The following is a 15,340-nucleotide window of genomic DNA, read 5'->3' as shown; positions in this document are numbered from 1 at the left end:
AATTGGCTCAACGGTGACTCATAGGTATTGTGTTCCGAACGCAGATGAGGCTGCACACAGGGAGGTTAAAGTAACAGTGATCTCAGTCTTTAATAAGACACTCCAGAGTGAGGAACAGGCCTTAGGGGCCGGCTTATATACAGTGCTCCCAAGGGATGCTGGGATCCCTTGGGACTTCAGGGGATGAGCTCCATGATGGCAGAACATGGGAGTGCATGCTTTACAGATACAAAACATCACTCCCCACCCACCCCCCCAAAGTCAAAGTGAAACTATTTACAAGGTGAGGCGGTCGGGAGCCTTTCTTTCCCTGGTGGACCGCCTCGGTACAAATGTCTGATCTGGTGTGTTGGCTGTGCCCTCGCTGGGCTGGTGTGTTGTTGGCTCTGTAGGACTGCGAGGTGAGCCTGGCCTTGCTGGGCTGTTGGGCGTGATGTGTTCGATTTCCTGGTCCGGCGTGGTGTCGTTGATCCTTTGGGTGTGTGTTGTGGGCTCGAAAAAGGTGGTGTCTGCTATGGGTTGTTCAGGGCAGACTGAACCGCAGCCTCGTTTGGTCCAGGTGCTTTCTGCAAATTTGTCCATTGTCTAGTTTGACGACAAACACCCGACTCCCTTCTTTAGCTATCACCGTGCCCGCAATCCACCTGGGACATTTGTCCATAGTTTAGCACATACACAGGGTCATTCAAATCAATTTCCCGTGACACAGTGGCGCGACCATCGTTTACATTTTGTTGCTGCCGCCTGCTCTCTACCTGATCATGCAAGTTGGGGTGAACCAGCGAGAATCTGGTTTTAAGTGTCCTTTTCATGAGTAGCTCAGCCGGGGGCACCCCTGTGAGCGAGTGGGGTCTCGTGCGGTAGCTGAGCAGTACTCGAGACAGGTGGGTTTGGAGTGAGCCTTCTGTGACTCGTTTAAGGCTCTGTTTGATGGTTTGTACTGCCCGTTCTGCCTGCCCATTGGAGGCTAGTTTAAACGGAGCCGAGGTGACATGTTTGATCCCATTGCGGGTCATGAATTCTTTAAATTCGGCACTGGTGAAACATGGCCCGTTGTCACTCACCAGTATGTCAGGCAGGCCGTGGGTGGCAAACATGGCCCTCAGGCTTTCAATCGTGGCGGTGTTTCCCGACATTATTTCACATTCAATCCATTTCAAAAACGCATCCACCACTACCAGGAACATTTTACCGAGAAACGGGCCCGCATAGTCGACATGGATCCTCGACCATGGTCGGGAGGGCCAGGACCACAAACTTAGTGGTGCCTCTCTGGGTGAGTTGCTCAACTGAGCACATATGCTGCATTGCCGTATACAGGACTCTCAGTCAGAGTCGATACCGGGCCACCACACATGGGATCTGGCTATCGCTTTCATCATTACTATACCGGGTGTGTGCTGTGGAGATCTGAGATGAACATCTCCCTTCCCTTTTTTGGTTACCCCACAACAGGCCGTCTGCCTGAATGGACAGCTCATCCTTTCGCCGCTGGAATGGCTTGATTGGCTCTTGCATTTCAACGGGGATGCTGGCCCAGCTCTCATGCCGTAAACAGTTTTTTACTCGGGACAGCAGAGGATCTTGGCTGGTCCAAGTCCTAATCTGGCGGGCCGTGACGGGTGATTTATCATTTTCAAACGCTTCCATGACCATCAACAAGTCTGCGGGCTGCACCACCATCAACAAGTTTGCAGGCTGCGCCATTTCCATCCCCGTGGTCGGCAATGGTAGCCAACTGAGAGCATCCACACAGTTCTCGGTGCCTGGCCTGTGGCAGATGGTATAGTTATACGCTGATAGCGTGAGTGCCCAACTTTGTATGCGGGCTGAGGCATTAGTATTTATCACCTTGTTTTCAGTGAACAGGGATGTGAGGGGCTTGTGATCGGTTTCCAGCTCAAATTTGAGGCCAAACAGGTACTGGTGCATTTTCTTTACCCCGAACACACACGCTAATGCCTCTTTCTCAATCATGCTGTAGGTCCTCTCGGCCTTAGACAAGCTCCTGGAAGCATAGGCGACAGGTTGCAACTTCCCCGCATCGTTAGCTTGTTGAAATACACACCCGACTGTGTACGACGATGCACAAGTCTTTTACACGGTCACAATACAAGCAGCTTGTTGGAGCATAAAATGTTTCTGGCTTTCACAAAAGCAATTACTTGGTTTTTCCCCCATACTCAGTTCTCACCTTTGCACAATAAGGCTCTAAAAGGGTACTTAACCCTGGTAGGTCGTTACCAAAATAGTTGAGGAGTCCCACAGCTCCGTGATGTTCTGTGGCCTGGGCGCAGTCATGATGGCCTCTGTCTTGGCGTCTGTGGGCCGAATGCCGTCCGCCGCGATCTTTCTCCCCAAAAACTCGACTTTTGTTGCCATGAAGACGCATTTTGACCTCTTCAACTGGAGCCCTACGCGATCCAGTCGCTGAAGGATCTCTTCCAGGTTTTGTAGGTGCTCGACGGTGTCCTGACCCGTAACCAATATGTCGTCCTGAAAGACCACCGTGTGTGGTAACGACTTGAGTAGGCTCTCCATTTTTCTCTGGAAGATCGCTGCAGCCGACCGAATTCCAAACGGGCATCTGTTGTAGATGAACAGTCCCTTGTGCGTGTTGATGCAGGTGAGCCCCTTCGAAGTCTCCTCCAGATCCTGCATCATGTAGGCCGAAGTCAGGTCGAGCTTGGTGAACGTCTTGCCTCCTGCCAGCGCCGCAAATAGGTCGTCTGCCTTAGGTAGCGGGTATTGGTCCTGTAGCGAGAAACGATTGATAGTTACTTTATAATCGCCGCAAATCCAGACCTTGACATCACTTTTGAGTACTGGAACAATTGGGCTGGCCCACTCGCTGAATTCCACTGGGGAGATGATGCCCTCGCGTTGCAGCCTGCCCAGCTCGATTTACACTCTCTCCCTCATCATGTGAGGTACCGCTCGCGCCTTGTGGTGAATGGGTCGTGCCTCTGGGACCAAGTGGATCCGCACCTTCGCCCCGGAAAAGTTTCCAATGCCTGGCTCAAAAAGAGAAGGAAATTTGTTAAGAACCTGGGTACATGAGACCCTCATCGACATGTGACAGTGCTCGGATGTCATCCCAGTTCCAGCGGATTTTGCCCAGCCAGCTCCTTCCAAGCAGTGTAGGGCCATTGCCCGGTACAATCCAGAGTGACAGTTCGTGCACCGTGCCCTCGTAGGTGACCTTGACCACGGCGCTGCCCAGGACAGTGATAAGCTCTTTGGTATACATTCTCAGTTTCGTGTGGATGGGGCTCAGGGCTGGTCTGAATGCCTTGTTGCACCACAATCTCTCAAACATCTTTTTACTCATGATGGATTGGCTAGCGCCAGTGTCCAGTTCCATGGCTACGGGTAAGCCATTCAATTTCACGTTTAGCATTATAGGTGGACATTTCGTCGAAAATGTGTGCACCCCATGTACTTCAGCATCTGCCTCCTCTCTCTCAGGCTTAAAATTGATTTGATCCACCATGTACCGATCTTCCTCTGCCACATGGTGGTTAGCAGGTTTTGCAGAGCTTGCAGCTCGTTTGCAAGCTCGTTGGAGGTGCCCCATTATTCCACAGCTCTTGCAAACATACCCTTTGAAGCCGCATGAATAGGCTGAATGGAAGCCTCCACAGTGCCAACAAGGTGTGAATTGCCTTGCATCCATCCTTCGTTGGGGACTCTGAGTCATCTGGGTCACCTGAGGCTTGCTGGTAGTTGCAGACTCATGGGTTCTGCCCTGTACATTTCTGCTCGCAAACACAGTTCCAGTTACTTTATGAACATTGCTAGCACTTGTGTGCTGAGAGATTTGTTTGGTGTTATCACTGGTGGACATAAACGCCTGTGCTATCGCAATGGCCTTACTGAGGGTCGGTGTCTCTACAGTCAAAAGTTTTCGTAGGATGGTCTCGTGGCCAATGCCCAGTTCAAAAAAGTCTCTGAGCATTTGCTCCAGGTAGTCATCAAACTCACATTGTCCTGCAAGTCGCCTTAGCTCGCCACTTCCTGACCTTCAGATTGCTGGCACGTGTAGAACCGATACCTCACCATCAGCACGCTCTCCCTCGGGTTAAGATGCTCCCGAACCAGTGTACACAGCTCCTCATACAACTTATCTGTGGGTTTCACCGGAGCCAGAAGATTCTTCATGAGGCTGTAGGTCGGTGCCCCGCAGACTGTGAGAAGGACCGCTCTCCTTTTTGCAGCATTTCCTTCTCCGTCCAGCTCGTTGGCTACAAAGTACTGGTCTAGCCATTCGAGATAGGCTTCCCAGGCCTCACTCTCCGAGAACTTCTCCAGGATGCCCACAGTTTGTTGCATCTTTACGTTGGATTCGTATTCTCGTCGCCAGTTATTGTGTTCCTAACACAGATGAGGCTGCACACAGGGAGGTTAAAGTAACAGTGACCTCAGTCTTTAATAAGACACTCCAGAGTGAGGAACAGGCCTTAGGGGCCGGCCTATATACAATGCTCCCAAGGGATGCTGGGATCCCGTGGGACTTCAGGGGATGAGCTCCCTGGTGGCGGAAAATGCGAGTGCATGCTTTATAGATACACAACACAATCCATAAATAAAAAATAAAAAAATAGAAGGAATCCTGCACCCTGCACCTAAACAACATTTCAAGCACCACCAAGCACCAAACAAAGCACAAGCAGTGATAACCATTCAATAACAATTAAAGAATTGAAGTAAATAATTAGATTAACAAAGAGCTGAAGTAAATCCTACCTTCAACTAAACCCAGCATGGCTGGCCATGCGGGAGTCACTTGGATAGCAGAGGGAGAATGCAGCTGCCGCCCCACCGACTTTCAACCCTTTTCGGGCTGGAATTTTTTCCCTTTTTGCCTATTTTCCCTTTTTACCTTTTTGGCCACTGACTGCTTAGAAACATAGAAAATAGGTGCAGGAGTAGGCCATTCGGCCCTTCTAGCCTGCACCGCCATTCAATGAGTTCATGGCTGAACATTCAACTTCAGTACCCCATTCCTGCTTTCTCGCCATACCCCTTGATCCCCCTAGCAGTAAGGACCTCATCTAACTCCTTTTTGAATATATTTAGTGAATTGGCCTCAACAACTTTCTGTGGTAGAGAATTCCACAGGTTCACCACTCTCTGGGTGAAGAAGTTCCTCCGCATCTCGGTCCTAAATGGCTTACCCCTTATCCTTAGACTGTGACCCCTGGTTCTGGACTTCCCCAACATTGGGAACATTCTTCCTGCATCTAACCTGTCTAACCCCGTCAGAATTTTATATGTTTCTATGAGGTCCCCTCTCATTCTTCTGAACTCCAGTGAATACAAGCCCAGTTGATCCAGTCTTTCTTGATAGGTCAGTCCCGCCATCCCGGGAATCAGTCTGGTGAACCTTCGCTGCACTCCCTCAATAGCAAGAATGTCCTTCCTCAGGTTAGGAGACCAAAACTGTACACAATACTCCAGGTGTGGCCTCACCAATGCCCTGTACAACTGTAGCAACACCTCCCTGCCCCTGTACTCAAATCCCCTTGCTATGAAGGCCAACATGCCATTTGCTTTCTTAACCGCCTGCTGCACCTGCATGCCAACCTTCAATGACTGATGTACCATGACACCCAGGTCTCTTTGCACCTCCCCTTTTCCTAATCTGTCACCATTCAGATAATAGTCTGTCTCTCTGTTTTTACCACCAAAGTGGATAACCTCACATTTATCCACATTATACTTCATCTGCCATGCATTTGCCCACTCACCTAACCTATCCAAGTCGCTCTGCAGCCTCACAGCATCCTCCTCGCAGCTCACACTGCCACCCAACTTAGTGTCATCCGCAAATTTGGAGATACTACATTTAATCCCCTCATCTAAATCATTAATGTACAGTGTAAACAGCTGGGGCCCCAGCACAGAACCTTGCGGTACCCCACTAGTCACTGCCTGCCATTCTGAAAAGTACCCATTTACTCCTACTCTTTGCTTCCTGTCTGACAACCAGTTCTCAATCCATGTCAGTACACTACCCCCAATCCCATGTGCTCTAACTTTGCACATCAATCTCTTGTGTGGGACCTTGTCGAACGCCTTCTGAAAGTCCAAATATACCACATCAACTGGTTCTCCCTTATCCACTCTACTGGAAACATCCTCAAAAAATTCCAGAAGATTTGTCAAGCATGATTTCCCTTTCACAAATCCATGCTGACTTGGACCTATCATGTCACCTCTTTCCAAATGCACTGCTATGACATCCTTAATAATTGATTCCATCATTTTACCCACTACCGATGTCAGGCTGACCGGTCTATAATTCCCTGTTTTCTCTCTCCCTCCTTTTTTAAAAAGTGGGGTTACATTGGCTACCCTCCACTCCATAGGAACTGATCCAGAGTCAATGGAATGTTGGAAAATGACTGTCAATGCATCCACTATTTTCAAGGCCACCTCCTTAAGTACTCTGGGATGCAGTCCATCAGGCCCTGGGGATTTATCGGCCTTCAATCCCATCAATTTCCCCAACACAATTTCCCGGCTAATAAGGATTTCCCTCAGTTCCTCCTCCTTACTAGACCCCCCGACCCCTTTTATAACCGGAAGGTTGTTCGTGTCCTCCTTCGTGAATACCGAACCAAAGTACTGGTTCAATTGGTCCGCCATTTCTTTGTTCCCCGTTATGACTTCCCCTGATTCTGACTGCAGGGGACCTACATTTGTCTTTACTAACCTTTTTCTCTTTACATATCTATAGAAACTTTTGCAATCCGTCTTAATGTTCCCTGCAAGCTTCTTCTCATACTCCATTTTCCCTGCCCTAATCAAACCCTTTGTCCTCCTCTGCTGAGTTCTAAATTTCTCCCAGTCCCCAGGTTCGCTGCTATTTCTGGCCAATTTGTATGCCACTTCCTTGGCTTTAATACTATCCCTGATTTCCCTTGATAGCCACGGTTGAGCCACCTTCCCTTTTTTATTTCTATGCCAGACAGGAATGTACAATTGTTGTAGTTCATCCATGCGGTCTCTAAATGTCTGCCATTGCCCATCCACAGTCAACCCCTTAAGTATCATTCGCCAATCCATCTCAGCCAATTCACGCCTCATACCTTCAAAGTTAGCCTTCTTTAAGTTCTGGACCATGGTCTCTGAATTAACTGTTTCATTCTCCATCCTAATGCAGAATTCCACCATATTATGGTCACTCTTCCCCAAGGGGCCTCGCACAACGAGATTGCTAATTAATCCTTTCTCATTACATAACACCCAGTCTAAGATGGCCTCCCCCCTAGTTGGTTCCTCGACATATTGGTCTAAAAAACCATCCCTTATGCACTCCAGAAAATCCTCCTCCACCGTATTGCTTCCAGTTTGGTTAGCCCAATCTATGTGCATATTAAAGTCACCCATTATAACTGCTGCACCTTTATTGCACGCACCCCTAATTTCCTGTTTGATGCCCTCCCCAACATCACTACTACTGTTTGGAGGTCTGTACACAACTCCCACTAACGTTTTTTGCCCTTTGGTGTTCTGCAGCTCTACCCATATAGATTCCACATCATCCAAGCTAATGTCCTTCCTAACTATTGCCTTAATCTCCTCCTTAACCAGCAATGCTACCCCACCTCCTTTTCCTTTTATTCTATCCTTCCTGAATGTTGAATACCCCTGGATGTTGAGTTCCCAGCCCTGCTCATCCTGGAGCCACGTCTCCGTAATCCCAATCACATCATATTTGTTAACATCTATTTGCACAGTTAATTCATCCACCTTATTGCGGATACTCCTTGCAAAGAGCTTCACACACAAATTATTTGTAATACAACCTAACTGTATGTTGCTGGTTATTTATTGATACACAGGGTGGGATGTAGGTTAAGCACATGGCTGTCACTGTATATGTGCTCCTTTAACATGACAAGACCGCCACCCAACCAAATGCACGCAAAGTCAGCCGAGCATGGCACGCGACGTCGCTACACGACAAACTATCCTCTGTCCAAACCCACTAGACTGTAGCCAAAGACGACCAACCTCTCCCTCCTGTCTCTCGCCCCGATCAAAACTCAGTTTCACCAACCTGTTTCTTGCAGCCCTCAGCGGCCGGCCTGTGCCGCTTGATTGGCGCTCCATCCACCACCTTAAACATTCACTGCCACGCAGCTGCCGGCGCTGTTTTTGGCGCAGGACTGTAACTCCGCCCCCCACTCCACGAGGAGTGCCATGCCAGTATCCGGGACACACAGCAGAGTGGCCAGAATCGTGAGTAAGTTTTTCGGCGCCGTTTCCAGTGCACAAAGTCGCCGCATCTCGGGAGAGGTTGGGTAAATTTTGGTCCCAAAGGAATCAGAGTTGGTAGATATAGTGTACAACTGCATCACAGCTCAGTGTGCAATCGAACCTATGAAAGGCAATGCTCATCTTGGCCTGGTATTTGTAAATGACCTAGACCCAAGGTTTTTAACTTTTTAAAAGGGCTACATTTTTGAGATAAGGGAACATTTAAAATGATTGTATTGGAGGAGGATGTTTAACAACACTTAAGTAGAAGAAAAATGGAACACCTTAAAAGAATAATGCTAAACATACAAGAGAAATACATATTGAAGATCAGCAAGCTGTGACTAAACTAGCATGATCCTCAGTGAATCAACAAACAAACAAATTAAAATGAAACCTAGAGAAAATTACCTTTACAAATCCTGCAGGGAGAAAGGAGAAGGCTGATCAAAGGAACAAAGGGAGACCTAGAAAAAGCATAGCTGCAGAGGAAAAACAGAAGAGTAAAAAAATTGATTTCAATACTACAATATCAAGAGGACTGGCAGAGAAGAGGAAAGAATATTAAAAGATGCGAAAGGCTTTGAAACTGAAGGCAAGCACAAGACAGTAAATATATTCTGAATGATTACTTCCTCCAAATATTCACAAGGGACGATATGAACAATGTGTCTCTCTAAAAAGGCAGTACCAAGGCAGCACTCAGAACTAATATAAATGAGATGGAGGTCCTGGACAAGCTGAAAGGACTTAAAATAAGTAAATCCCTCAGGATAGATGGTATTTATCCAAGAGTGCTGAGAAAGATTAGAAAGGAGATTTTCAAGGCTGACTATCATTATGAAGTAGTCAATAGACACTCGGGAAATATCAATAGAGTGGAAGCAGGCTAATGTGGTGCCTGCATTCAAAAGGGGGAACATAACAGACACTGGCAACAACAGACCAATTAATCTTTCTTCAATTCCATATAAAATAATGGAATTGGTTATCAGGAATAAGTTTGTATCCTCCAACAACAGTCAAGATGACTTTAGATGGGTAGCCATCTTCTTTGATTTATTTGAGGAAGTAGACTGTGGTAAACCTTACAATGTTGCATACACAGATTTCTAGAAAGCATTTGTTAAAGTTCCATATGAAAGGCTACTAGTTAATTTGAAAGCTGTGGTGATTCAGGGTAAAACGTGTATGTAGATAAGATAGGAACATAGGAACAGGAGTAGGCCATTCAGCCCCTCAAGCCTGTTCCGCCATTCAATGAGATCATGGCTGATCTGCGATCTAACTCCATATACCTGCCTTGGGCCCATATAATAATAACTTTTATTTATATAGCGCCTTTAATGTAGTAAAATGTCCCAAGGCGCTTCACAGCAGTGTTACAAGACAAAACAGATAAATTTGACACCGAGCCACAAAAGAAGAAATTAAAGCAGATGACAAAACGCTTGGTTAAAGAGGTAGGTTTTAATGAGCGTCTTAAAGGAGTATAGAGAGGTTTAGGCAGGAAGTTCCAGAGCATAGGGCCCAGGCAGCTGAAGGCACAGCCACCGATGGTTGAGCAGTTATAATGAGGGATGTTCAAGAGGGCAGAATTAGTGGAGTTGTGAGGCTGAAAAAGATTACAGAGATAGGGAGGGGCAAGGCCATGGAGTGATTTGTGAACCAGGAGGAAAATTTTGAAATCGAGGCTTGTTTAACCGGGAGCTAATGTAGGTCAGAAAGCACAGGGGTGATCGTGACTTGGTGATGGTTAGGACATGGGCTGCTGAGTTTTGGATGACTTCAAGTTTACGTAGTGTAGAATGTGGGAGGCCGGCCAGGAGTGAGTTGGAGTAGTCAAGTCTAGAGGTAACAAAGGCATGAATGAGGGTTTCAGCAGCAGAAGAGCTGAGGCAGGGACGGAGGCGGGCAATGTCACGGAGATGGAAACGGCGGTTTTAGTCATGCCGTGGATATGTGGCTGTAAACTCATTTCAGGCTCAAATATGACACCAAGTTTGCGAACAGTCTTGTTCACCCTCAGATTGATGCTACGGAGAGGGATGGAGTCAGTGGTTAGGGAACGCAGTTTGTGGTGGGGAGCAAAGATAATGGCTTCGGTCTTCCCAATATTTAATTGGAGAAAATTTCTGCTCATCTAGTACTGGATGTCGGACAAGCAGTCTGATAATTTAGATACCAAGCAGAGGTCGAGAGAAGTGGTGGAGAGGTAGAGCTGGGTCTCGTCAGCATACATGTGGAAACTGACTGTCGTCAGCATACATGTGGGTACTGAGGGAATGATCAGCCATGATCTTATTGAATGGTGCTGCAGACTTGAAGGGCCGAATGGCCTACTCCTGCACCTATTTTCTATGTTTCTGTGACTCTGTGGAAACATATCCCTTAATACCTTTGGTTAACAAAAAGCTATCAATCTCCGATTTAAAATTAACAAATACTTCCAAACTTCAACCACCCTTTGTGTGTAGAAGTGTTTCCTAATTTCACTACTGGCCCTAATTTTTAGATTATGTCCCCTAGTCCTAGAATTCCCAACCAGTGGAAATAGTTTCTCTCTCTCTCTCTACCCTATCTGCTCCCCCGAATATCCTGAAAACTTCGATCAGATCACCCCTTAAACTTGAAATTCTAAGGAATACAACCCTAATTTGTGTAATCTCTCCTTGTAACTTAACCCTTAGACTCCGGGTATCATTCTGGTAAACCCATGCTGCACTCCCTCCAAGGCCAGTCTATCCTTCCTACAGTGTGGTGCCCAAAACTGCTCACAATACTCCAGGCATGGTCTAATCAGGATTTTGTACAGCTGCAGCATAACTTCTACCCCCTTGTACTCCAGTCCTCTGGATACAAAGGCCAGCATTCCATTAGCCTTTTTGATTATTTTCTGTACCTGTTCGTGACATTTTAACGATCGATGTACTTGAACCCCTAAGTTCCTTTGGACACTCACTGTTTTTAGCTTTTCACCATTTAGTAAGTACCCTGTTCTATCCTTTTTGGGTCCAAATTGGATTACCTCACATTTGCTTAAATTGAAATCCATTTGCCACAGTTTTTCCCATTCACTTAATCCATCAATATCCTTTTGTAATTTTATGCATTCATCTATACTGCCTACAATGCTGCCTATCTTTGTATCATCGGCAAATTTGAACATGTGACTTTCTATGCGATCATCTAAGTCATTAATAAATATTGTGAATAGTTGAGGCCACAACACTGATCCCTGCATACACAACTAGTCACATCCTGCCAATTTGAGTACCTACCCATTATCCCTACTCTCTGTCTCCTGCCGCTCAGCCAATTTCCTAACTAGGTTAATAATTTGTCCTCAATTCCATGGGCTTCTACCTTAGATAACAGTCTCTTATGTGGGACTTTATCACATGCCTTCTGGAAATCGATATAAATAACATCCATAAACCTGTTCACTACTTTAGCCTCTTCAAAAATTCTATCAGTTTTGTCAGGTGTTATGTATGTAAACCTGTAAATACCATGTCTAACCACCAGAGGGCTTATCCCCTGGAGTCCCAAGGGATCCCACAATCCCTTAGGAGCACCTGTATATCAGGAGGCCTCACAGGCTGGAGAGGCACTCTGAGATCTGTAATAAAGGACTACGGTCACACATTACTTTGAGCTTGCAGTATCTAGTCTGACTCTTTATTCTAGAAATAACATCAGGCGTGACTTACCTTTCACAAATCCATCTCTCTGATCAACTGAAAATTTTCAAGGTGTTCAGTTACCCTATCCTTAATTATAGACTCTAGCAATTTCCCGACAACAGATGTTAGGCTAACTGGTCTTTAATTCCATGGTTTCCCCCTCTCGTGGAGTGACGTGTGCAATTTTCCAATCTAAAGGGCGGTTCCTGAATTTAGAAAACTTTGGAAAATTATAGTTAGGGCATCTACAATGTGCTTACTTACTTCCTTGAAAACCCTGGGATGGAAACCATCTGGCCCTGGGTATTTGTCACTCTTTTTAGTGCCATTATTTTCTTCATGACTGTTATTTTACTTGCGTTAATTTTATTGAGTCCCTGTCTCCGATTCAATATTAGTTTCTTTGAGATTTCAAGCATGCTATCCTCTTCTACTGTAAATACTGACACAAAGTAATTATTTAACATGTCCGCCATATTGTCATTGACAATATCACTACTTTCAGTTTTTAAGGGGCCAACATTACCCCTGATTACCCTCTTTTTCCAAATGTAACTGTAAAACTTCTTAGTATTGATTCTGATATCCCTTGCAAATTTCTTTTCACACTCCATTTTTGTAGCTCTTGCTATCTGTTTTGAGACTCTTTGCTGTTTTTTGTATTTCCCATTTGCTAGGATCTGTGTTATTTATTGCATTTTTGTATGCCCTTTCCTTTAGTTTTATGCTGTCCCTTACCTCTTCAGTTGCCCCCGGCCTGCGAGCACCATCGGAGCAGGCCGGGGAGCGGAAGGAGCAGCATGCCAGCCTGGCCCAGCAGTATGAGCGGCTCCCGGCCTGCGAGCACCATCGGAGCAGGCTGGGGAGCAGAAGGAGCAGTGTGGCGGCCTAGCCCAGCAGTCTGAGCGGCCCCCGGCCTGCGAGCACCATCGGAGCAGGCCAGGGAGCACAAGGAGCAGCGTGGCGGTATACCACTCCAGAGAGCAACACGTGCTGGAGCAGGAGAACAACAGCAGCGAAAAGGGACGTCACCAAGGTCCAGGTCGGTGATTGGAGCGTGGACAGGTACATCAGGAGTGGCGAGATTGGGGTGAAGGAGCGGCGAGAGACTGTAGAGGGACGTGATCGGGGCCCAGGAGAGGCGCGAGTTCGGGGCCCAGAAGAGGCGGGGGCCCAGGGGCAGCAAGGCCAGCCCACACTGCGATATGTGTGCGCATTAGGTCCGTGCAGCAGAGCAGATCTCCAGTCGTCTTGGTTAACCCATGCTACTGGATCAAGACCTAGCTCTGTCAAGCCCATGTGGTGGCTGGTGTGCAACGGTCACCACACGTTGAAAAAATCCATGCACAGGCATCTTCCACCCTTCAAGATTTAGTTCGGGACCTGGAATTTTAGGTCCATCATTGAAACACCTGTGAACTTTTTGACGTGGAAGCAAGTCATCCTCGGTTCGAGGGACTGCCTATGATGATAGTTGTCCATGGCTGTTCTTTTTGGCAAGTAGAGCTCTTGCCCCTCAGGGGATATAAACTGGTTCTGTATCACAAATGATTTTTTAAACATCTCCCACTGATCTTCTGTCATTTTACCCATTAACAGATTTGCCCAGTTTACTGTGGCTCCTGCTGATGTCAGCCTTACCCAAATTTAAAATCTTAATAGCTGTTTCGCGTTTCTCCCTTTCAAATGCTACGTTGAACTTGATCAGGTTATGATCGCTATTGGATAAATGTTCACGCACAGTTAGGCTGTTGACTAAATCTGGCTCATTACTCATTACTAAATCTAATATGGCATGCTCCCTTGTTGCCTCTAGGATATATTGTTGTAGAAAACTATCCCGGACACACTGAAGAAATTCACAACCTTTCTGATAGGTGCTAGTTTGCTTATCCCAAACTGCATGAAAATTAAAATCCCCCATTAAAACCACTCTGCCTTTACTACACGCTTGTCTAATCTTTGCATGTATCCAAACTAGCACTTCACAGCTGCTACCAGGGGTCTTATACACAACTCCCACTGCAGTCTTAGATTCTTTTCTATTAATTCAACCCATAAGATCGCCACTGCTGCATACCTCTCTTTAAATCCTCTCTTGTCATTGAAGTGATTTTATCCTTATTCACTAAAGCTACATCTCCCCCTTTGCCATTTTCCCTATCTGTCATGTTGACGTTATAACCTGGTATATTTATTTCCTTGTCCTGACTGTCTTGCAGCCATGTCTCTGTGATGGCTACTGTGTTATACCCTCTAATTTGAATCTGTGCCTGCAGTTCATTCAATTTATTTCTTATACTCTGTGCATTAGTATAAGATATTGGTTGAAGGCTCTGAGTGAAAAAGGTTTTCCTCCTCTCCCCTCGAGATCTTTTGATAATGATTTTGAATCTATGATCTCTTGTTATTGACCCAGTTGCTAGAGAGAATTATTTTTCTCTCTACTCTTATCAAAATCTCATCAGCTTGAAAACCTCTATTAGGTCACCTCTTAACCTTCTTTGTTCCACAGAGACCAGTCCTAACTTTTCCAATCTCCTCATAACTGAAGTTCCTCTTTAAGGATTTGTGTACATTTTTCAAAAACATGCCATTGACAAAAAGGGGAAAAAATATTGTATGTGACAGTATTTTTACATGCATCTTTCATCTATAGTGTTAAGTTGCCTATGATAAATCTACCACACCAACATCTATTTATTACCTTTTCAGACTAATTGATAAATTTGTATGTATTGAAGCTTATAATCTAAAAGTGAACGCTCTTGTGTTTAGCTGTATTTACACATTCATATATTTTCTGATTGTGTTGTGACATTTGCCAAAGTCAAATAATTTTACTTGCCCTGTTTTGGTGTCTCCGGCCCCCCCCCCCCCCCCCGCCGGTGTGTATTTTTGTATTACTAGCCTCTCGTTTTAAGGCTGTACAGACACCTAATAATTAAAATCTCAAAGACTTGCAATCTATTTGATTTTTTAAAATATTCATTTTCTTTATCAGGTCTCTCAGTGAGGAGTGTATGTTGGCAAGGAGATCATATTTTGGTTGGCACGCAGGACAGTGAAATCTTTGAAATCGTGGTACATGAACGCAACAAGCCTTTCCTAATTATGCAAGGTCACTGTGAAGGGGAGCTCTGGGCCTTAGCAGCTCATCCAACAAAGCCTTTAGCAGTAACTGGGAGTGATGATCGGTCTGTTAGGTTTGTATAATTGTGATGATTTTCCCATGGATGTCAGATTTGTGTACTTCCTTTCAAATGCAAGCTACTCATTTTAACTTATTTTCAACATGCCCCTTTCTCCTCTAAACAGAGTGCAGTAAGGACCAACAAGACAGGCACATTCTATTTCCAGGTTTTACTTAATATTGCCCTGGGGAG

At 45.8% G+C, this 15,340-nt stretch overlaps 1 protein-coding gene across 6 annotated transcripts in view; it reads left to right on the top strand.

Moving 5' to 3' along the window:
- Positions 1 to 15,340, top strand: part of LOC139263402 (echinoderm microtubule-associated protein-like 5) — a 302,041-nt gene that overhangs the window by 87,252 nt on the left and 199,449 nt on the right. For all 6 annotated transcript variants that reach the window (XM_070879445.1, XM_070879443.1, XM_070879442.1 and 3 more), the window contains exon 7: positions 14,959 to 15,160. In XM_070879445.1, the coding sequence (XP_070735546.1) occupies positions 14,959 to 15,160 (202 nt within the window). The remainder of the gene's footprint in view (positions 1 to 14,958; positions 15,161 to 15,340) is intronic.

The sequence above is a fragment of the Pristiophorus japonicus genome, chromosome 4 (genome assembly GCF_044704955.1).
Source record: "Pristiophorus japonicus isolate sPriJap1 chromosome 4, sPriJap1.hap1, whole genome shotgun sequence".
Classification (NCBI taxonomy): domain Eukaryota; kingdom Metazoa; phylum Chordata; class Chondrichthyes; family Pristiophoridae; genus Pristiophorus; species Pristiophorus japonicus.
This window is presented reverse-complemented; position numbering and strand designations above follow the sequence as displayed.